Here is a 21,179-nt window from a genome sequence, read left to right as displayed (position 1 = left end):
GACGCAGTCCAGGGTTGAGTGAGGACGAATAAACAAGGGGATAGGTATTATCCTGTTTCCCGTTTGAGGCAAACATCATTACGTATCGAGGCTCTGCCGTCCTGGGAACGTCAGGCAGGTAGAGTATCGTTGGATCAGCCACGCCACGCAGGGCATCAACGGCCACGACTTGGGAGGTGCCAAGCCCGGCTGCGGGCAGCAAGGTACCTACTCTCGAGGAATGGGTGAATTAGCGGGCCTATTGCGGGGCTTGCTTTTGATCACTGTGAGGACTGATGACGTATCTCCCCGTCCCTGTATACTACGGCATACCCGAAGGCTAAGTCTGGAATGCAGACACGACTCTACGAAATACACAAAGTCGCCTCAATAGCAGCTTACGACGAGCCTGAAATATTTGACGTTGGGCGGCAAAAGTCCGGAAGGCTCGGGAACCGGGAACTAGGTACCATCCGGGGGCAGCGCATTGGCCCAACCCTGATGACAGATGATTCAGGGATAACCCATGACCACTGGTGAATAATTTGTGGGTACGTACCCCTGACCTAGACATTATGGTGGCGGTGCAATAGCCACCCTTCGCCACGATCCGAGTTCTTGGGACCACTGTAATCAGTCTCATGTCTGTGCGGTGCTTCCTGCACAATCGTATACTTGGGCATACGCTGGCGACTGCATTGGTACCGTAGATGTACGCAGCATGCCCCGATACATGACCAAGACGGGGCGATGCCTCAAGAAGGAAAACGAAACGGCGTTCAGCTGCCTCGCAGAACCTTGGCTTGGACGATGGCTAAGGGGCCGGGACATACGGGCTGTGATTTCCATGTTGACTTAGCATGTCTGAGCTGAGTGCACAATGCAAGCTGCTCCGGGAAAGGAGTGGTGACGTCTATTGTTATGCCTGGCGAATGCCATCGCGTGGGCTCGAGCTCTCCATGTCATTGGCTGGGAATCATATTGTTCTTATAGGCTGCAAAAGAATGGTGGCAATCACACTTCTACAGGGGAACCTCAATTCCCAAAAGCTAGGAAAGGAAGGGAGGGGCCAGGAGTGAGGGGCAACTTGACAGTGGTAGGACTTGGCCAGTCATGAGCGGCGTGGTTATGGGGCGACGATCTCAACAGCTAGAGACATGAATGACCTCTCAAGCTCCCGCCCCGGTGTACCCTAGGGCAGAAGGGTGAAATTAAGCAAATAGGGGCAAAAGTTGATTCGCAATCGCAGGATGGATATGCACCATCAGAGTCAACACGCCCGTACGGATACACCCTGGGCGGACCAACGGCGAGGATGCTGATATCGCAGCTTCAGCCAGCGAGGAAAGATGTTGGGGATGTGATACAACGAATAGGAAAGATGAAGTTGGTTTCCTCAGCAATTTGGCGCCGTAGTTGTTTTTGTGGGTAGATCCGACGCATCGAAGCCCTTGCGGGAACCAAGGCCGCTCGTCCACGTATTGTGAGGTGCTTCTGGAGAATCTTTCCGAGCCGCATGGAAGGCATAAATATGCAGAACGGCAGGCATATTGCGGGCCGGGCGCTATAGCGTAAGGCTTGGGAAGTGTCGGTGAGAAGGAGCTGCCGGCGAAGGTCTGTTCCACGTCTTCTTCTGTGTCAGAATCTGCCGGTCGTGTCATGATCGGGGGGTCGAGGTGGTGAAGCAGCCAGCCCACTGTTGCATCAGCGCCCTGAGCTGGGTAGGGGGAGACAAATGCAGCGCTAGCAGATCGAAAGGGCCCGCAGCTGCGGCGACGATTGGCTATCCCTGCCAACAACGTGTTGGCTATAACCAATCGGGAGGTGGGTGTGTGCATACCGCAGGCCCAAATTGACCAAAGACTTGACGGCCTGACGAGGACCCGCCAAATGGCTGTTCATATTGGACATCAGTGCAGGTAAACAATTCAAAAGAGGATCGAATTAGGGCAGCAGAGCATACATCATACATGCCATTTTGCGCAATGAGTCACTCTGATGATACATCCACTCCCCAGTGAGAAATGTTCTCGGTTGCCTCCCATTCCTTGATATTCTCTCCGAAGCGGCTTCTGATGAAATTTAACGAGAGCGAAATGAAATGGGATTTGTCGAGGTAAAAATTTTCACGGTGAGCATCTAAAGCGGAAGGTAAGCAGGGGACGGACTGGCTGCATTCCTTGACGCACGGGGCAGGGCCGCTAGGGAGGGAACAGGGGTAGGGGGGTGTAAGCTAACGGTGCCTAAAATGGGAGTCCAGGTGAAAGGAAGAAGGGGAGTCTGATCCGGTGGCCAGCCCTGATCGGTCGACCCGTGGCAGTGGTTGTAATTTCGGGCTACTTCGTATAGCTCAACAGGGGGTTGGTTTACCATTTTCGATTTTTGAGAAGTTCAGCTCAGCTGCTACTGCGAGTTCGGTTGTGGACCTCGGAGAGGGACATATCGCTGCACCGGTGTAGCTGTATTTTGAGTACTGTGCGGGATTCCGGTCCCAATGTTTCACTGCCTCGGTGAGCTCGATTCCTACCTGTAGACTCGAAATACACACCACTACGGCCTGAACGTAGGCCGCCGGGAAGAGAGCAACAACTGAGAATCTGGTAATAAACTAGGCCCGACGAAACGCCCTACTAGCAAGATGAGGAGACATTCCCATAGGCCAATACCAATGTTATGGAGGATCGAGACCGCTGGCCTAGCTCGATTTGCCACAGGAGAGAGAATTGTCGTCAACGTCCTTCGGTGTGTTATTGTGTGTTCCATGGTAGGGAAAAACATGGTCACATCAATTTTTGATGCTGATGTCACATCTTGCAAGGAATGGATAGGAGGGCCAATCATTGAAGAACAGAAGAGCATCACTACTGGATTGATTGCTTCGTACGGAGGTACACTACGGAGTACCAATGCAAGTACTGTGGTAGATCTCGAACCGCTACCCCACCGCTGGGAACACACTAGAATAACGCTCGGATAGTGCATGTGCGCATGTAGCGAACCACTGCAGGCAAAGCTACGAACTATCCATGATTGCAGCAACATCCACGATCCACCATCCACCATCCGTTCGTATGCGTATTGCGTTTATCGTCGCACGGAACGAACATTCTCCGTGTATTAACAGTTACACACGCACGGGCATCTAGTGTATGGCCAGTATGGTCAGCGGCCGCTTCGTGCGGACTTAACACTATTAAGAATCGCCCTGGGAACCTTTCATGCCACTCGCAAACACCATCGGATATGGAATAGTGTGGGGAGGACCGAGGGGCTGGGAAGAGTAGAGGGGTTGGTTGATGATTGGAAGTCGCAACTTCATGCAAGATGATGCTAAGCTCATCTCTCCCCCGCACGAGCAACGTCTAGCACCTTGCATACGCGTAGATAGGGTTGATGGTTAGCGTAAGCCAACTTGTAACGCACGCAACTCCGGACTGAGGCTGTTGAGCATTGCGTATGCAGTAAATATATCTTTCCGCGCAACCCGGATTCCAGACCTACCACCGCGTCAACATACCTACCTACCTGTCCATCTTGGAACCTACCTGCCAGCCGCCCAGAGTCCTGGTCAGTCCATCCGACCTCCTCGTTCACAGAATTGCCGCAAGCTCGGACTTACGTATGGGCACCCGTCGGCACGGCTCATCAATCAATCCCTGGTGATTCAACCGGCGGCGAGTCTTCCACTTGCCGCATCCTCGACTGCCCCTGTCCTCGCAGAATATCAAGGTGACAGCGATCCCGTCGTGAGGAGGAAGAAAATTTTCTTGCACCCCTGGCTGGAGTCACCTTCTGGAAGTGATATTGCCAGCCACCCAAGGTTCAAAGTTGGAACCATCCTGGCTGTGGGCGAGACCACAATTTCGCTTGCAAGATTGCTGGGATTGCAGGCCCTGGAAGGCCCTCGAGGTGTCCCGCCCAAAGCCAGGATTTTTGGCCGTTTCGCAAATTGGTGCCGAGGGCCCCGGGAGGTCTAAATTTGCAAAATACGACCAGGCAACCAAACAGTCACACAAATGTTGTTGGATGGTGGTTCATTTCGAAATTGAATCAAACGACAACAGCTCTGAACGACGTGACCGTTTGTTTGTTCGCCTCAGTCTGACCAAGGGGCAGGGCGCTGATGTTGATTGGCTTGTCGCAAATCGCTGGACGAGAGGGCAGTGCGAATCGGGGACTCTCGGTACGGAGGACTTTGCAACAGAGGCGTGGCTTCTTCATCGCTCGGGGCGTGTGACTAATCTGAGGACAGGGGACTGAGTGTGCGCGAATCGCTGGCCACACGCCCCCTCCACCAACTTCCGTAATGACAAGGGTCGGGTAGAAGAATGGCATTTTACACGTGTGTCCGCCCACCTAAATTCACTCCGGGCACCCCTGTCGCCCACAATCCCTGCTTTTAGCGTTCCCTGCTGGTGCTGGCGCACGCCTGAGTCTTGCTCGGTGGGTACCAGCCAGGAGGTGGGCTCGTGCAGGATATAATCACCACTTCTCCCCCAGCCATTCTGTTTTCCCTCTTGGTCCAACTTTGGCATTTCGCCAATACTATTACCTCAAAACCCTGCCCAAGCATCCAGTCCTATCGACTCTTTTTTACTCATCAATTCTCTCATCTGGACTGCCGAAGCGTCCAGTTTGTTCTAGAACCTACGATCAGGGTCGATTCACCACGACTTTGATCCACACCCCTTTTTCTCCAAAGCAGGAGAAGAGACGGTAGCACGCAGGCCCTTGACATGTTCTCCAAGAGAAGTCGGTTTTCCTCCCTTCCTCCTACCGACCACATACCAAGGTGACTGTCGTCACTTTCTCCCGCGCCACGCCACAGGCGCGATTCACTGAGCACACAAGAGGAGCGACTATAAGAGAAAAGGAGATCGATTGCAAGAGGGGCTGAAGGGGAGGCCATCGACCAACACCAAACCCCAACAACGAAAGATCAGGGTGTCGAGGCGACACCGCAAGAGCCTGGAAGAAATGGCCTACAACTCGCCGAACAGGTCGACTCCCGGCTCGCAGGAGTACTACTACGAGGAGAAATACGCGAGTCCATCACCAACGCCCTCGCCCCGCGGACCACCGTACTATTACGCCCAAACTCCGCAGAGACCGGCAACGCGCGCTCACTTCCGCCACCCGAGCAGCGGCGCCTTTGACTATGGCACTCCTCGCACGCCGTCATTTTCGCCTCGGTACACGAGCGATGGTCAATACGCCACTGCAAATGTGAGTTCAACGCGGTCTCCGCGCAAGCACCACCACACTTATTCGGTTCCGCGTGTTGCGCGCGAGCGTCGCCACTCAACTTCCTACTATCGGGCCTCAGACTCCCATGGGGAATCCGACGAGGACGAGTACGTCGAGATCAACGGCATCACTTATGTGCTGCCCGCGCGATCGAGGTCGAAGCGATACAGGGAATATACTGTCAACGCTGCTGGACTTGAAACTGATCACCGCTACTATCCACAGGGCGGCCACTATCTCGACAGGGAGTCGGCAGGCTACAACTCACCCCGGTACGAGCCCGATCGCCGGCCGGCCGCACCAGTAGGACATAGCCGTCGCAACTCGACCTCGGTTCCCCAGCGTCCGCAAACTGCCCGACCAGGAAGTTCCCACAAGAAGGCTCCACCACCACCCCCGAAGGCGACCGAGGCCGACGCCAAGAGGCACAGGATCCCCCCCGGATACTCCCTCAAGAACTGGGATCCCACCGAGGAACCCATCATGCTCCTCGGCAGCGTCTTTGACGCCAACTCCCTCGGGAAGTGGATATACGACTGGACCGTCTACAAGCATGGACCTGCCCAACCAATGTCGGACATGGCTGGCGAGCTGTGGCTCCTCCTCATCCAGCTATCCGGAAAGCTGAAGCGTGCCGAGGAGGTCGTCCCCCGGATCCGGAGCGCCGAGAACAAGGAGATGGTCGAGGACTTTATCGAGTCTGGCGAGCGCCTGGGCGACAAGCTCCGCAAGCTGCTCAAGGCCTGCGAGGCGCCCATGCTCAAGTCCGCCAAGAAGAAGGAGGGCCAGCTCGGCATGAATGCTGGTGTCGAGTTCGTCCTCACCCTATTCGGCCGTGAGCGCGAGCTGGAGAAGACGGAACGCTTCATGGCCAACGTCCGGATCTGGAGTTTGCGCTTCGACGCTAACTGCGAGGAAGTCCTCAAGAGGCCGACTATGTAAAACACACAAATCATCCTTCTCCAGGAGCACATCCCCTCTTTCTGCCAGGTCTCCCCAGGATTCTCTCGGTAACCATCTGCCGAGAACCAGCAAACCAAAAATCCCGGGATAAGCACATCGAGGAGCCCGAATTGTACGATATGGTCGCGCGTTTTCTTGGGGTCGTTCAGTTAACCGGATGGACGGACATGCATGATTTTCCTATCTGGAGGCTTCTCTGCCTCCTTTGCCCTCAATAATACAGTCAGATAGTCGGGGAGCAATCCCGTGGGCGGCCGTCTTTTCCAGGTCTTTCAGAGATACCCAACATTCTCTCTTATTTCCGGCGCGCACTGCGGGGGAAACCGCCAGTGGCCCGACGCCGATGTTGACGAAGACGGACAGGATGGGGGGGTTCAGAGACACTACGGGGATACAAAAAGTTTGGGTGCTACACTTGTTCCACAACAGCAGCATCTCAGGTTGGGTTCTCTTTATTATTTTTCGCGTGTGGAGGAATTTGCTTGGGTCTTTTTCGAGGGAGGAATCACGGGTCACCGCCCTCTCTCTTGACAGACAGTACGGGGAGCATCGCTGGGCGTCATATATTTCTCGTTTACTTTCGGTGTTGTACGACGCTCTCCCACAATTATCGCGAGGCGTCACTTTTCTAAGTCTTGCAGTGTGGGTGTCACTGGATGGATATACCCTCAGCTTTTTTCTTTCTCATTTCTATTTCTTGTCAGTTCAGTTTGTTGGGTGGAAGCCAACCAACAACATCGACGATAGATAAAGAGCGAGCAATGCTATATTTTGGAAACTTTGGGATTAATTATCCTTCGTCCTCCGTTCAATATTGTGTGCATGATTATGACGATCACATTCCTCAGGTGAAAATGAAAATGAAAAAGGAAAAAAAGCCCTACTGGCTGTGCCCTAATTCCTGCTCCAAAGCCACCACACCACACAACATAGCTGGTGTTTTGATGGGAGCAAGGGCGTGCATAACACCCGGCAGCCGCATCCACACACAACAGTCGCCCAAACGACGTCAAGTTCCGTCCCGACTCCTTTGGGCAGCAGGACATGAATGGTATGATATTGCAACTTCGCCAGACATGCCTTTTTTCTTTATATTCGCCGTGTAGCAGAAGGAGAGGGGGTGCGACCAGCCGAACCGCGGCCTGGGACTTTTTCTATTTATTTATTTAAATTTTCTCTCTCCTTTCTTTTCCTCGTTTCTTTTCACGTATCCGTGGCGTTCACTCTCCTATTTACAGTCTCCTCCGGGCCGAATTTTATTGTGGGTTTCGGCTCGCAGGCGAGATTCCACCCCTGACCCTTGTCCCTTGGTAATCCTCCCTTTCCTCTCCTCTCTCCATTTTTTGTGCATGGCACATCAGATGCACCCGTGCATTGCTGCCGCGTCGGGCCTGACGCCGCAAGATGGGCACGGGTACTGGATTATTTCTTGCGCATTCCCGCACTCCCTCTGTCGATTGCAGCGAGGTCCACCTTCAATTTATCAATGTGTAAGAGAACCAAGGATGGGCTGCGCCCGAGTTTGGTTTTGACACCCTCCCCTTCCGCCTGCCACCAAGTTTCCCCAGGGTCGACGTTGCCCACCCAGAAACTGCAAAACTCCGAGGCTGCGGCTGGCCCCCTTCCGTCGCCCTCGTTGCACGCACAGACACGCCGAGACTTGGTTGGTCCCATTCGGCCGCAGCATTTTCTCTTTCACTTGTGGTCCGTCAGTCTCGTCTGCATGCAGGCGCAGATCTGTTGGTCGGATGAACTGTCGTTTGCTTCTGCTTCGTTATTACGGAGTACTTGCTCCCTTGCATTGCATTCGCGCAACCACCTGAGTCCTCTCCGCGCGCAAAAGTAACGCGTTCACGGAGTTACACACTGCATAACATGCAGCTCCTTGCTCCTACCAGGTCCGGGTTTAATCGCCCGTTGAGCTGCGTATCCGCTTCACCGCTTCACCGCGCATCCCTACCGTGGCTGGCTGGCTGGCTGGCTGGCTGGCAAGCAAGCGTTTGCCATGCCGTGTCTTGGATACTGTCACACTTCCTTCCTTTTTCTTTATTTCATTTTGCTCGGTGTGTGTGACCAGTGTGTGTCTGTGTGTTTGTGATATGAAGAGGCTTGCCCTATCGCATGTATCACACCGCAGTCACCACCGAAAAACAAACGCCTGTACCGGTTTTTAGCCAATAGCATCTCCCGCTGGTGATTACCCAACCACCTATTATATGCGCGCGCCCAGGTGAGAACCTTCTTCGCCTCGCTCCAGCGTCTATCTTGACAGTGGGCGAGTGCGCGATGCTGACAGCCGTTGCACCTCCCCAAAAATAAGCGCCCGACTGCTCCAATCTCTCCATCCTAGTGGCTCCTTCCCAGCCCATTTTAGCAACCCCTTCCCCCAAAATACTCACCTTGGAGGTTACAACACAGGGTTGACCTAGCGCGCCTCTGCCGTCCCATGTACCAAGCTGGAGGGGCCGCAAAAGTGTGCGATCGTCGCTCCTGCAACAGGTACCGCAGATGGAGGAGGGTGGACCAGTTGGACAACCGCCTAGAACTGCCGGAGTGGTGACGCGTTGGTAAGGCTGAAGCGAAACAGCAAACAGAGAATGGGAAACCCCTCCCTCGGTCGCCCACAAGGCTCGACCACCTATCCCGGTCGACAAACAGGAGCAGAGGGCCACGATCTCGGGGCACTGTACTGGGGTGTTTCACGCTCCTACTATTATTTGTTTCTCACCTTTTTTTTCTGCCCACCCTACACCTCGACGCCTCCCAACCACCCCCCTAGGCACACACCCCCACCCCCATTTGACCATGAGCGTTTGAAGCTTCGGCTCCGCCAATTGTCCGTGCCCCCCTGTATTTTTTGTATACAGTCGCCTGCTCAGATCGCATGGGCCGCTGGCGCGGCCGCGAATGCGAGTCATCGCACGGCACCCCTTGCATGTGACCCCCCCAGGGCGGCTCGCTTGGGGCGACCGGTTAAATGATGAGCGGCCGGCGCTTGTTCTTCCTTCTGCCTCGTTTCTATTTCCTCTCGGCACCTGGTATACTTGTGCCTCGTTCCTGGAGGCATGGGTGGATGGAGGCGGCCAGCCTTGCGTCGGGCGTGACGTCACGGATCGGGCCCAATCGGCTGGTGTCCGAAACCTGGCAGCAGTTGTTGGAGGACGCAGACGGCGCTGGTTTCTCCCATTCTGTGGTGCGGGTTCTGGTTTATGGGGGACTGCTAATTGGCGCCAGAGGAAGTCCTGGATTCAATCCTTGGCCCAAGGCAGGTGGCTTGAGAGATGTATCTCATATCCCGGGCTGATATCACAACTTCTGCTCGTATATCGTTGCCTTTCCCCGTCATCCACTTTTCTCCCCCTCCTCTGCACGAATGCGGCAACGTCTTGTGGTTTATGTCGTGGTCTGAGTCAACCTCAAAACGCTATGGACTTCCCGGGCGAAAAGACGCCCAGGTCAGGCTGCCTACTCCTGCAGTCTACCCGCCATGGAGGAGATCAAGATCTGAGCTTGCGCCTGGGCATATGCACGATTCGCAATGAAGAGTCAGCCCACCGTTTTCAGGCGCTTACTGAGGGGGCTTCGGCTTGTTTGTGGGGGCCATCTACGGCGCTCAGCCTCGTGTGTCCTGTTCCTCCCATCCCGCTCTGCAGCCGTAAGCCGCGAAGGATCCAGAGGAAGGGCGTTTGGCCTCGTACAGTACATATTAACTCGGCGCTACCCAGGCGACCCCATCATCCGGCCCAGTGCATAGGATGCGAGCCTCGCCATCCGAGTGCAGTCCCTCCCAGCCGCCCCGCCAGGCAGCCTTCCATCCCATTGATAGCAGCCGCCTGCATCTGGGAGTGCATGCGTACTTGCGCTTGTGCTTTTGCTTAGTCCCACAATAAGCACCGGTGTGCTGCACGCGGTCGGGGGGGGGGGAAAGGGGGGGGGGGGGGCGGCGCTTATGGGTTCTCATCGGGCGCAATCACGGGCAGCAGCCAATCAGCGTCGAGATGGCGCACACAAGGTGGGCGAAGGGGGAAGCTCATTCATCCAGACAATCCGCTGGGAGGTCAGTTCAGCACAGTTCAGCACAGTTTAGCAATGGTTACCTTAGGTGCCCTATTATATTTTATCGCTGTGGAAAAAGACCCGTCCCTTGGGCAGAGTTAAGCGCTGTCTTCATCATACGAAGTACCCAAAAGACAGGACACGCTGATCCCCCCTCCTTTTGGTCGTCCTGCGCCCGATGCACCCGTCTTCTAGAAGCAAAATGCCAGATCCTTTTTTTCCATCCCCCTTCCCCCCTCCTCCGTCGCTGGCCACCACTCAGAACCGACCATATGCGAACTCATTACGTATCTGCGCGGCTTCCCTTCGTATGCAGGTAAGCTGGGCGCGCTGGGCCTATTTTGGGATGACGGCGTGGCTTGCGTCCTACCCCTCCCTCCCGAACCTTATACTGGGCGGTCCCTTATTCGCACGCCTGGGCATGTACTGTACATGCCTGCGCAAGGTCCATTTGGGGCCAATCTCGGGGTAGGTACCTCCGTACTTGGTGCACTGTAACACCCAGAAACGGGCGGGGGTGGTGTGGTCTGCTTCGCCCACTCCCCCCCTTCAATTGTACAAGAAGCTGGGTGTGACGACCGACGGCTGGAGGTTGTAATGAAGCCAATCAACCGAAGATTTTGGTGAGAGGGAAATGGAACGTAAACCAGAAAAAGAGAAAAAGAAATGTCACTGGGGGAGGCAAAGCGCACCGACTTCAGCTTTACCGGGTTTCCCTGCGAGACAAGCTAGTTCCTCACTGCAAGCCACTTTTCACGCCTCTTCCCCCCTCCCGTCCCCCATATAGGTAATCTCTCTGGGGCCGCGGTGCGGGGCATGCCGGCGGGGCCCGGCCCATTCCCGTGCCCGCTGAAGTTTAAAAAGTCTATCCGAAGCTTCATCCCTTGATCAGCTGAGCGAGCGGGGTCCCATTTCAACTAGTGATGAACTACTGGGGAGTGTTTGCCCTTTTTTCTGCCCTGGCGGCCTCCTCTTGCGGGGACAAAGTGGTGCTTGATTGGGAGATGTCGGACATGTGAACTGGACTGTATACGTCATACATAGCATTGCCCATCAGGCAGGTGTGTAAATATCGGCTTCTTGCCGAGTTGTGGCAGCAGAGACGGGACTTGAAGCTACGTCGATAGCTCAAACTGCAAGGTCTTGATTTGCTGGAACGAACCGAACCATTCTCCGACGAGTGCGAAGTACAAAGTAGATCATCCATGATGCATGCAGCTGTGGGTATCTCAGACCCCGGGGGGCGGTATGTTTCCGATCACCATGTCTTCAGGTGGAAGGAGGGTTTGGAGATGGTAGCTTGTAGGGTCCTGATCGGGGACTTCAGGGCCCAGGGGTGTCGGACGAGCTCGAGGACCTCGACCATGCTTGTCGCAGTTCATGATGGAGAACGAAGCCCATTGTTTCTTGCTGTTTACGGACTAGAAACGGACCATGTTATTGAGAGGATATCGGGCGGCGGAACAGAACACCCAAGCCCCATGTCACGGCTAGTCAGAGAAGAAAACAAAGCGAAAGAATTTGATCGGAAAGCATTGTTCATTTCCATTTGGCGGAGGACCGCATATTACCCACTAAACCACGCCGGGTCGATGTATGTTGGAAGAAGCAATACCATAAAAGCAAGATGAAAAATGGGGAGAGCCAAGCCAGAAACCAGAAACCAGCCCGCAAATTAACCCCTGCAAAGCCTTGACTCATGTAAAGCCCTTGATAACTCCGATACTCCTTTCCATATGCCCCTCGCCTTGCCATTCCCTATTCCGTTCTTGGGGTAAAATCTTGCCGAGAACCCGGTCAGAGGTTCATGCCGGCCCTCGCCAGGCGGTCGGCGGCGATGTTCTCTTTTGCCGAGATCAGATAGTAGCAGACGGTGACGCCCTCGGCGCCGAGGAGTGCGACCTCCCTAGCGATCTTGAGAATGCCGTCCGAGTTGGGCACGAGGCAGCCCGTGCTCTTGCTGACGAGGACCAGCTTCCCGTTGTTCTCCTTGACGACAAAGTCGTCCCAGGAGACATGGCCCCGCGGCACCGGCACCGGCGTCTTCCCCTCCTTGGCCTTCTTCGCCTTCTTCCCCTTGTTCTTCGCCTTCTCGGCCTTGCGCGCCGACGCCACCACCCCCTCGTTCAGCCCCCTGGGCCACCAGTCGTTGTACAGGCGGTAGCACATGGCGTCCACCACGTCGAGCGAGTCGGTGCAGACGACGACGCGGAACCGCTCGGCGCCGCGCGCCGCGTGCTGGCTGTTGCACGCCGACGCCGCCCGCACCTCCTCGGCGCGCTCGGGCACCACGCGCTCGCGCACCGTCGCCAGAGCGCGCACCACGGCCGCCAGCTGGGGCGTCACCTGGTTCAGCACCACGGCCGGGTGGTTGCCGTTGCGGGGGTCGGCGAACTTGAAGACGGAGCGGTCGAACGCCTCCGACAGGTTGTACTTGCTTCCCTCGGCGAAGTACACGCCCATGCCAGCCCGGGCCTCGCGCGCCGCCGTCGACGCGGACGGGCCGGCGGACCCCTCAGATCCCTCGCCTTGGCCATGGGCACCTGCGACGGTGCCGGCACAGGCGGGGGTGAAGGCGCCGTCCACGTGCACGAGGACGGAGCGGCTCGGGCCGGCGATGGGGAGGTACCGGCAGTGGTGCGACGGGTGCGACCCGGCCATCTCCACCAGGTTTCGGTGGCCCCCGTGCCAGGTGAGCTGGCACTCCTTGCAGTCGACCAGCTGGAGCTGGTCGATTGGCACGTCCTCGACGGGCGGCTTGCGGTAGTCGAGGGAGGGGGGCATGGCCCGGCCCATCACCTCGTCGTCCCACTGGGGGACGAACCTGCTCACCGGCCCGAAGACCACCTGCACCCGCTTGAGATTAGCCAGGTCAAACACCACGCCCAGCTGGCGGTCCGGCTCCTCGACCGAGGGGTGCTCCGTCTCCCTCTCGACGGCGTCCTTGGCAGCGAACTGGCCACCGCCGCGGACGAAGACGGGCACGAACCCACCGGTCTTGTCCCGGTAGTTGAGGGTGTGTTCGATCTCCCCCAGGGAGAGACCGCGGATGCTCTGGTCGAGCAGGCTGACATCCGTATAGTCGATGCCGCAGGCGCGGCAGATGCCCTTGCTGTGGGCCTTGCAGATGATCCGGCCACCCTCGACGGTGACGGGAGGGCCGTACTCCGGAAGGAGCGGCTTGGAAGCGAGTGTCGAGGAGGAGGCCATTGCGGAGCCGGAGATGGAGCTCGATTGAGCAGGGTCGGATGTGCCGTCGTCGGCCTTGGATGCTTCCTTCGACGCAACCGGTGTCTTTTCAATGGTCAGTTATTTTTTCCGAGATTGTTGACCGAGTTGTGGGATATGACGGAGAAATTTTTGTTCAAGAGTTTTGATGTGCGGTGGGAGAGAAAAGATGGTAGCTAGGTTGGCCGAGGTATCTTGGGTAGGTACCTGGAGGATAGGGTGGGTTGGTACTTACTGCGAGGTCACTTTGTGATCGTTGTCCGAAGGAACCAGGGAGGGGGTCGACGCCTTCAAATAGATCGAGAACGGCGGGAGGGAGGGTCCTTAGGAAGTTCTTGGTGCCTTCGACGCCTTCCCGTTCGGCAACTTGGGCGATGACGCTGAAGACGATCTCCTTCAGGGTGAGCTCGGGATTCTGTCTGATCAACTCTTCGATGTCGATCGGTGATTCTTCGGCTTTGTAATCTTCTGGGAGCTCGACGGTCTGGTTCTCTTTCTCAGGTTCGTCTGCGAGGCGATGCTTGGTTCCCTCAGGTTCCTGGGGGTGGTCGCTCGTTTTTGTTGAGGACTTCTCTGGGAGGTTGGTGGTGACTTTGGGAGAAAAGTCTGCACTCTCGGACTTTTCAGATGTTGACTTTTCGGTCGTGGGAGTGGTGGTCTGGGCTGGGGGTCCGCCTTTCTGGCTATCGGCCTCACGTTTCGCCGTAACTGAGCTCACCGAGTTCACCGAGCCACCCTGGAGAAGGTTAGCTGGACTACCTACTTGTCTGGGGATGGATGACTAAACCACTTCTTACCTTGCAATCGGCAACATCGTTCTTTTCACCTTGGCCGTCCAACTTGGCTGTGATCTCTGTAACAGGTTCTCCTTCCTGAGGGACATTGACTCCCACCATGATACCCTAAGCGTGTCAGTAAACAATCCTATATCGTGGTGATGGCCTCCAAAGTACTTACCTTCGACTCATTATCATTATCGTCGTCGTCGTCGACAACGTTCTTTTTACCAGTAGCAATAGAAGCAAGACGTAGCTCAGCGAAGAAGGCCTCATCTTCGGCGGATATGTCCAGCCCAGATTGGCGGCGACGCCAGATGGCGGCTTCCTTGCGGGCCACCTCACATTCCTGCAAGAGGTTCTTGAGGAACGCGAGGTTAACGTTCGGTGGAGGAAGCATATTGAACGAGCAGAAGGAGCTTTCGAAGCATAGAGAGAAGATAGTATGCAAAGCAAGAGGGCACTGCAAGATGGGGTTGGAAAAAAAAGAAGACTGCAGCAAAACTCGAGAGAAAGACGATGAGGAAGATGAGGTTTTGTGGTGGGAGTTCCGAACTTTTCGCAAGCAATAAATACTTGGGTAAACAATGCCTCGCTGCCTCGAAGTCTGTGGCCTCGTGGCCTCGCGGCCTTGCTGTCTCGGGGCGTGCCTCCATGGCCATGGCTGCCGAGAATAGGGCAAGGGCTGGCCCCGAGGTGGGCGGAGACAGAGCCCAGAGCGGGTCCGGGAGTGGCGATGGTAACGCGGAGCAACACCAAGGTCGACAGTGGGCAAAGGGGCAGGGACCACGGAATCAAAAGAAGAACAGAACTCCCCGAAGCCAGCCAGGATAAGGCAAGATCATGGAACCAGAGTCCTTACACCTCCTGTTGGGCACTAACTGGATTCAGGGGCTATCATTGTTGCCCCCTTTTGCCGCAGAGATAAGACCAGACCGGCCTTGGTGCGGTGTTTTTCGCGAACAAAGCCCCTGAAAGGGGATCATATGCGCTGCCAGAGGTTGAGCGCGGTCAATCAGACGGGGAAACTAGCTCAGCCTGCGAGTCACGGCGGCGGGCCGGATTGATGGCATTACCGCTGCCACTAGCAGTAGCAGAAAGGGGCGATGGTCTCTGATAGCCTTCGGACAACGGTCTGATGGGAGCGGCACGCGTGGATTGACGGAGCTGGGTTTTCTCTCCTGGATTATCAGTCAACTGGACCCCAATCCATGCTCCTCGATATGTCTTCCAGAGGATGGAATACACATGCTCCCTTCGTCTCGCCTTATCTCCACAGGCTTATGCGCCGCAGACGTCGCAGAGACGGCATCATCCTCGGCTTCTTCAAGCCCGCCCCGCGCTTCGCGGCGAGATACCTGCTCGAGGGCTGCAAGGAGCTGGGGATAAGACGACAAGGGGCGACGGATAGATATAGACAACCACCGAAGCTGAAGAGGACGTGGAAACTGACGAGACGGGCCGGGTTAAAGGGAAGGGGGGGGGGGGGCGGGTTGGCGCTCAGGGGCAGGGAGCTAGGTATATTTGTTGCAAAAGGGACACGAACGATGGTACTGGGATAGCTATCGGAAGCAGACGCAAAGATCGGTTATAAGGTCGATCTCCCATCTGCGGGGCGGAGAGATGCACCTGTTGTTCGTAGCGAAACAACCTGACAGGGACAAGACAGCCACCCTTCTGAAGAACTTCCTCCTAGAAGGTGCGCAAGGCTGACAGAAGGCCCTCTCTATCACTCCCGTGACGGATACACCAGAATCCAGAGAGTTGGTTGCCCTATGGGCTGGGGTGGGAATGCCGTTGCTTCTAGAGCAAGCGACGTGGAGGGAAAAATGGACCACCCACAGAGGCAGTCCAGGTGAAATACCACCAGAGGGGTCTGAGGATTGCGCACTATATACTATCTCCCATTTTGTTCAGATGGGTCACCATAACAGGACTTGAAGGCAGACAGAAGTGTCGATACCAGCTGAGCTGAAATACACGGACGGAAAACATCGAGCATTTGCAATGGACACCACCCGCAGGCCAAGTGAGGCTTAACACGAGGAATTCACGGGGCTACTTTTGACGGCGGTAGGTGATAGCTAGATTGCAGAATCGGAGATATGAGTGGGCAAGGTGGAAAAGCATGAGATTCCATGGGTAGAATGGCTGAGGACTGGAGTTCCGGACTTGAAGTTGGAATCAAAATTTGCGGCGCTGTGCCGGGGTTCGGGCCGTGCCAGTGCGTCTGTCTGTCTGGGAATTAGGGGTCCATCCATGTGGGGTGGCGCAATCTTATTTTGACTTCACGACCTGCATTGCATCTCGCGCTGGTAGATACCTGGAATTCAGGGCAAAGGCTGCGTAAATTTAGGTAATGCATTACATTCGGTTACTGCGTCCTCCAAGCCTCGACGGGTCGCCGTCGAGACCGTCGAGACCGTCTTTGAGGCTCGTCCTGACAATCACCACGGACCTAGGCGACTCCTTCCTCTTCCCAGCACAGCCCATCAGTCTTTCAGTGCTGGTACAGTCGGGACCACAGCATGACGGGGCGTCCTTCACCAACATGACGCTGAAATCCCCGCCGCGGTGGCAGGCCGGGATGAGGGTCCTCAAACTCGACCTGCCCTTGCCGCCGGGATTAGCCGGGGTCATCCAAATCCGCCCAACGGACCAACGCCTCGTGGCGTCCAGAGCCAGCGACGTCGTGGCCAGCAATCAAGGCGGCAAGATCGTTCCCGTCTACGTAGAGCTGCCTGCGCCGGGTACGGACATCCCTCATGTATCCTCCCGCCGCCTGGAGCTCCTGGAGACCGGGGCAGGCATGTCGCAGATCGAGATCCAGGAGGAGATCGGCGAGAGCATCGCCCGCCACGTGTGGGATGCCGGCATCGCCACCGTCTCCGTGCTTGCCGATCTGCATTCGCCAGCGGCTGCAGCCGCGGATGGCGACCGTGCGTCTCTGGCGTGGCTGAAGGATGTGCTCTCCGAGGATCGGGAGCTCTGCGTCCTTGAGCTGGGGTGCGGGGTGGGGATCCTGGGTATCGGCATTGCCGAGATTCTGCGTTCGGCCGTCGGCAGTGGGGCTGCCGGCGCCTCTGTGCTCATGACCGACCTTGCCGAGGCGGAAGAGTGCGCGAAGGCCAACGTATCTCGGTATGCAGCATATTTCCAGGACCTGGATGGTCCAAATGTGGAGGTCAAATACGAGAATTTGGACTGGGAAGACGGCAAGCTAGGCAGATTCGGGCCAAAGGTACGATCTCGACTGTGGGACCTCGTCGTTCTGAGTGACTGTACCTACAACGTGGACATGCTCCCGACGCTGGTCCAAACCCTCTCAGCGCTACACAGCGCAGCCACTCAACACTCCAATTGCCCCGAAAAATCGTGGGAAACAAAGGTGCTGCTCGCAACCAAGCCCAGGCACTCGTCTGAGGAAGCACTCTTTGACCTCATGTCAACGGATGGCTGGGTAGTTCGTGAGAAGGCCGCCCTGGATCTTCCGGTTCTCGATGCCGAAGCACAGTCGGTTGAGGTATATCTCTTCTCTAAGCGCTAAGGGACAGCCCTCAAGCCGAATGGTCGAGACCAAAACTCAACTTGCATCGCTAGTGAGTTTCGGGTCGATGTAGAATCAATCACTCGGCCACAATTTATTTACATTTGTCACCGCGGGAAGCTGCACATCTGCTCTGTTTGCTGGTCTGGAAGCTGGCTTGGTTTCCCCGCTCCAGTTCTTATTTTGGTGGCGTCCCAAGATGGGAATCAAGACTAAAGACACCGGTGGGCCAAGAGGCTGCGATCTACACCCCTCTTCAGAGTTCGCCAGCCTTACCTACCAAAGAGAAACAAGACACACGAGATACGACATGGCGGACAACAAGAAAAAGGCGGCGGTGGCGGCGGACGATGCTGCTTCGTCTTCACGGGCATCTTCAAAGGCTTCAAAGTTCTCCGAGAAGCTTGCCAAGTTCGGCGGCCTCATGACCGACTTGAAAAACGACACTGCCGGGGCCTTGGAATTTGAGAAGACGGTTGAGAACCAGAAGACGCTCAGCAAGACTCTCAAGGCGCGAGACGAGGAGATCAAGGCACTGAAAACCGAGATCGAGAAACTCGAGCACGACAAAGACGTCCTCGCCGAGATATTCGGGAAGAAACATCGGGAATACGACGACAAGCTGAAAGAAGATGTGGCCTTGAAGTCGGCAGTGAGCAAGTCCGAAGATTCCCTGAAGGCAGCGATTGAAGAGGCCAGAAGTCTCAGGTCGGAGAATAAAGAACTCAAGGCCAATGTCGACAAACTCGCGACCTCACTCGAGAAGTTGAAGGAGTCAAGCGAAGTATCGCAGACCGAATGTGACAGGCTGAATCATGCGCTTGGTCTGTCAGACGCAAACTTCGAGCAGCTGAGCAGGTTCGTTGGCGAAGGCCGACTGATTGAGTTCAGCCCTGAGGATCTGTATGGAATCTCCCCTTGCCAGATTCCTGGAACCGTACTGACATGTTCCAGTGCGAGGACCCTCGAGGAGTTCGCCTCGAAATGCCATGACTTGGCTGTGGCCTCTTTCGGCGATAATGCAGTGCTGACCGTGAGTCAAAGCCTACTTTGGAAGAGGTCCGTTTGCTAAGACATTCCCAGCCATCATTCGGCTCGTTTGTCGAGCACCTTGACCGCTGCCTAGAGGCCCGCAAGGCGAAGCTACCACTGCCGAGCTCGATGGACAAATCCGCACGGCTGATGAGGTGTGCTGCGGCAGAGTTTATTATAAGCAGCGCTTTGGTCAACTACGTCTTCACAGATATCTACCTTCCTGAGATGGCCGGAGCACAAAACGCCATATCTACTACCCTACAGCTCATGGCGCCGCGCCGCGAATCGATCGTGCGGTGCCAGCTACTGGCCGAGTTTGAGGCTACGGACGAGACAACGTCCCGCATCGTGGAAATTGCGACGAACGAAGTTTGCTCCACTCTCAACCATCTCCTTCCTGCGGGGCGGGCCAGGGACGATTTACAGCAGATGGTCAGAGAGTTGTTCAACGGCGCCGTGGCAATGTGGAGACCGCTGCAGAAGTCGAAAGACCGAGTCATCGTTGAGTTCTTGGAGAGCCTCGATGATCTCGAACGCGGGGACAGGCATGTCGACTACGACGAAGGAAGCCTCACTGGGAGCACAGGTCAAACCAAAAATCAGAACGGCCAAGCTGTCCTGCCCTTGTTCCCCCAGATCAGCGTCAAGGACATCATGTTGATACCCGGAATCGCTTTGTGGTCTGACCAGGCGGCGTTCATCGAGGCAAGGATGGAGATGGATCGCTTGAGCTTCGGTCGCTCGGCGGGACCCCAAACCTCTAGGCCACCAGTCACCCGGCGGAGGATGAGCAGCTCCGGCACCACTGCCCGTGGGTCTCAATCGCCTCCGACGAAGGGGTCAGCACTATTCGCGCAGCTGGATGGAACGATGTCTGGGGCCAGCCCTGCATCGAATTCTCGCAACCATGTTAACCCGAGCTCCCGCGTGGGGAATGGCGTGAAGGCAGGGTGAAGGCAGGCGAGGGACCAATGGTATCGTCTTCGTTGTATCGAGCTCATGTTAGACTGATGTTCCCGATGTGGATTTGCCACGGAATATCGGGACGGCGCACCAATCACCTGTTGCTGAAACATTCTGAACTCAAGCCACGTTCCAGATCGCAGTTTTGCTGACCAAAGGAAGACACCGGATGTTGAGGATGTGAAATACCTGACCGATGATTGGATAAGATTTGGAAGTTGGAGACACCAACAGCCAATGAGATCGCTTTTGATGACCCAATTGGGCTTGCCACTCCACCAAGGATCTTGGGAGGTACCTACGTACCAAGTAAACGACCTGATGTCAGACGTCAGTGACATGGACCTGTCGAACACGCGGGCAGGTACGAGCTGGCTCGACAAGAATAAATACCCCAAACATCCCGCCTGTATCTTTCTTTTGAGTTCAATCAAACAGCACCCGGACCTTCCTCATATCTCGTTTTTACAAACCCTTTTTGACCACACCTGAACTTCATTGCGCCTTCTATCCGGCTGTCTCTTCCTCCCATTCTCCACCCCAAGCGCTTCCCCAACCTCAACGACTAAAGATGGCGACCGCAGTTGCGCCCTCTACTTGCTGCGGCAGGAGTAACGGCCTATGTGTTTGCGGTATGATGACTCCCGTTCCTTTCAGACACATTCTCGTGGAGTTATAAGTTCCCATCCCCATCGATTCCCCGTGGGAAGCTCTTCACTGCAAATTACCGATCCCTCATATCTACACAGCCCCTACAAACACGGCTGTCAAACATACAACTAACAATCATCTTTTCCGTAGCCAAGGAGGCCACGTGCTCTTGTGGCAAGCAATCCGCCCTCCACTGTTCTTGCGAGAGAGCCCAGTCGGAGAACGAAGTTGACGGACCACGCTGCTCCTGCCGAGCCCGTCCCGCCGGCAAATGCACCTGTGATCGAGCTGGTTCCGAGAACACAAAGCTTACTGGCAACACCTGCTCGTGCGGCTCTCGTCCTGCTGGTGAGTTATCTACCGCTTCCCCCAAGGCATCCGGATATGTGTGACTTACCTGCTTGCTTTCAGGTGCATGTACCTGCGAGAAGGCGGTGGACGGCAAATTCAACCCATCCGAACACGAGACGGATTTCACGACCAGCAAATAACCTGTCGCGCTTATGGGGTTGGCTACAGGCGTAAGGGGCCCTATTTGTACAGGGGTCGGATCCGGTTGAGCATTTGGTCACGGCGTTTCGGAAAGGAGTTCTCGGGGCACAGGACCATGTCATCATTGAAGAAAGCCTCAGGACACATTGGGAAGATGGAGTTCGAGCGGATTATGGCATTGAGAGGCAGCGAACCCGGAGAGCTCGCGGTCTTGATCCCCGGACTGGACACGTTGGGCCTCA

General features: G+C 55.9%; 7 protein-coding genes across 7 annotated transcripts; 5 read left to right on the top strand and 2 right to left on the bottom strand.

The window, feature by feature from the left end:
• Positions 1-1,044: 1,044 nt before the first annotated feature.
• On the bottom strand, positions 1,045-2,136 carry QBC33DRAFT_547148 (uncharacterized protein). Its single transcript, XM_060428716.1, has one exon. It carries the CDS (start codon positions 1,815-1,817, stop codon positions 1,191-1,193), a length of 627 nt encoding a protein of 208 aa, XP_060280625.1. The 5' UTR covers positions 1,818-2,136; the 3' UTR covers positions 1,045-1,190.
• A 2,599-nt stretch (positions 2,137-4,735) lies between these two features.
• QBC33DRAFT_198358 (uncharacterized protein) lies at positions 4,736-6,507 on the top strand. Its single transcript, XM_060422560.1, has one exon. The coding sequence runs from the start codon at positions 4,957-4,959 to the stop codon at positions 6,166-6,168; it is 1,212 nt and encodes a 403-aa protein (XP_060280624.1). The 5' UTR covers positions 4,736-4,956; the 3' UTR covers positions 6,169-6,507.
• Positions 6,508-8,827: 2,320 nt separating this feature from the next.
• QBC33DRAFT_198344 (uncharacterized protein) lies at positions 8,828-10,112 on the top strand. The gene has a single exon (XM_060422559.1). The coding sequence runs from the start codon at positions 9,097-9,099 to the stop codon at positions 10,066-10,068; it is 972 nt and encodes a 323-aa protein (XP_060280623.1). The 5' UTR covers positions 8,828-9,096; the 3' UTR covers positions 10,069-10,112.
• A 1,930-nt stretch (positions 10,113-12,042) lies between these two features.
• QBC33DRAFT_561801 (uncharacterized protein) lies at positions 12,043-14,649 on the bottom strand (the record flags this gene model as incomplete). Its single annotated transcript, XM_060430160.1, has 4 exons — positions 12,043-13,539; positions 13,709-14,209; positions 14,271-14,375; positions 14,431-14,649. The coding sequence occupies 4 exons, from the start codon at positions 14,647-14,649 to the stop codon at positions 12,043-12,045; spliced, it is 2,322 nt and encodes a 773-aa protein (XP_060280622.1).
• A 1,899-nt stretch (positions 14,650-16,548) lies between these two features.
• On the top strand, positions 16,549-17,989 carry QBC33DRAFT_198256 (putative methyltransferase-domain-containing protein). Its single transcript, XM_060422558.1, has one exon. It carries the CDS (start codon positions 16,609-16,611, stop codon positions 17,794-17,796), a length of 1,188 nt encoding a protein of 395 aa, XP_060280621.1. The 5' UTR covers positions 16,549-16,608; the 3' UTR covers positions 17,797-17,989.
• A 117-nt stretch (positions 17,990-18,106) lies between these two features.
• On the top strand, positions 18,107-19,785 carry QBC33DRAFT_561799 (uncharacterized protein; the record flags this gene model as incomplete). Its single annotated transcript, XM_060430159.1, has 3 exons — positions 18,107-18,699; positions 18,751-18,829; positions 18,880-19,785. 3 exons carry the CDS (start codon positions 18,107-18,109, stop codon positions 19,783-19,785), a joined length of 1,578 nt encoding a protein of 525 aa, XP_060280620.1.
• A 580-nt stretch (positions 19,786-20,365) lies between these two features.
• Positions 20,366-20,936, top strand: QBC33DRAFT_457456 (uncharacterized protein; the record flags this gene model as incomplete). Its single annotated transcript, XM_060424856.1, has 3 exons — positions 20,366-20,426; positions 20,596-20,793; positions 20,857-20,936. The coding sequence occupies 3 exons, from the start codon at positions 20,366-20,368 to the stop codon at positions 20,934-20,936; spliced, it is 339 nt and encodes a 112-aa protein (XP_060280619.1).
• Positions 20,937-21,179: the final 243 nt, after the last annotated feature.

The sequence above is a fragment of the Phialemonium atrogriseum genome, assembly GCF_030411735.1.
Source record: "Phialemonium atrogriseum strain 8032-3 unplaced genomic scaffold QBC33scaffold_24, whole genome shotgun sequence".
NCBI classification, from domain to species: Eukaryota; Fungi; Ascomycota; class Sordariomycetes; order Cephalothecales; family Cephalothecaceae; genus Phialemonium; species Phialemonium atrogriseum.
The sequence above is the reverse complement of the archived record's forward strand: the minus strand, read 5'-3'. Positions and strand labels throughout refer to the sequence as shown.

Coding starts and splice junctions, on each gene's coding strand:
- QBC33DRAFT_547148 (XM_060428716.1), bottom strand. CDS start 1,817: ATGCACACACCCACCTCCCGATTGGTTATAGCCAACACGTTGTTGGCA.
- QBC33DRAFT_198358 (XM_060422560.1), top strand. CDS start 4,957: ATGGCCTACAACTCGCCGAACAGGTCGACTCCCGGCTCGCAGGAGTAC.
- QBC33DRAFT_198344 (XM_060422559.1), top strand. CDS start 9,097: ATGCGAGTCATCGCACGGCACCCCTTGCATGTGACCCCCCCAGGGCGG.
- QBC33DRAFT_198256 (XM_060422558.1), top strand. CDS start 16,609: ATGCATTACATTCGGTTACTGCGTCCTCCAAGCCTCGACGGGTCGCCG.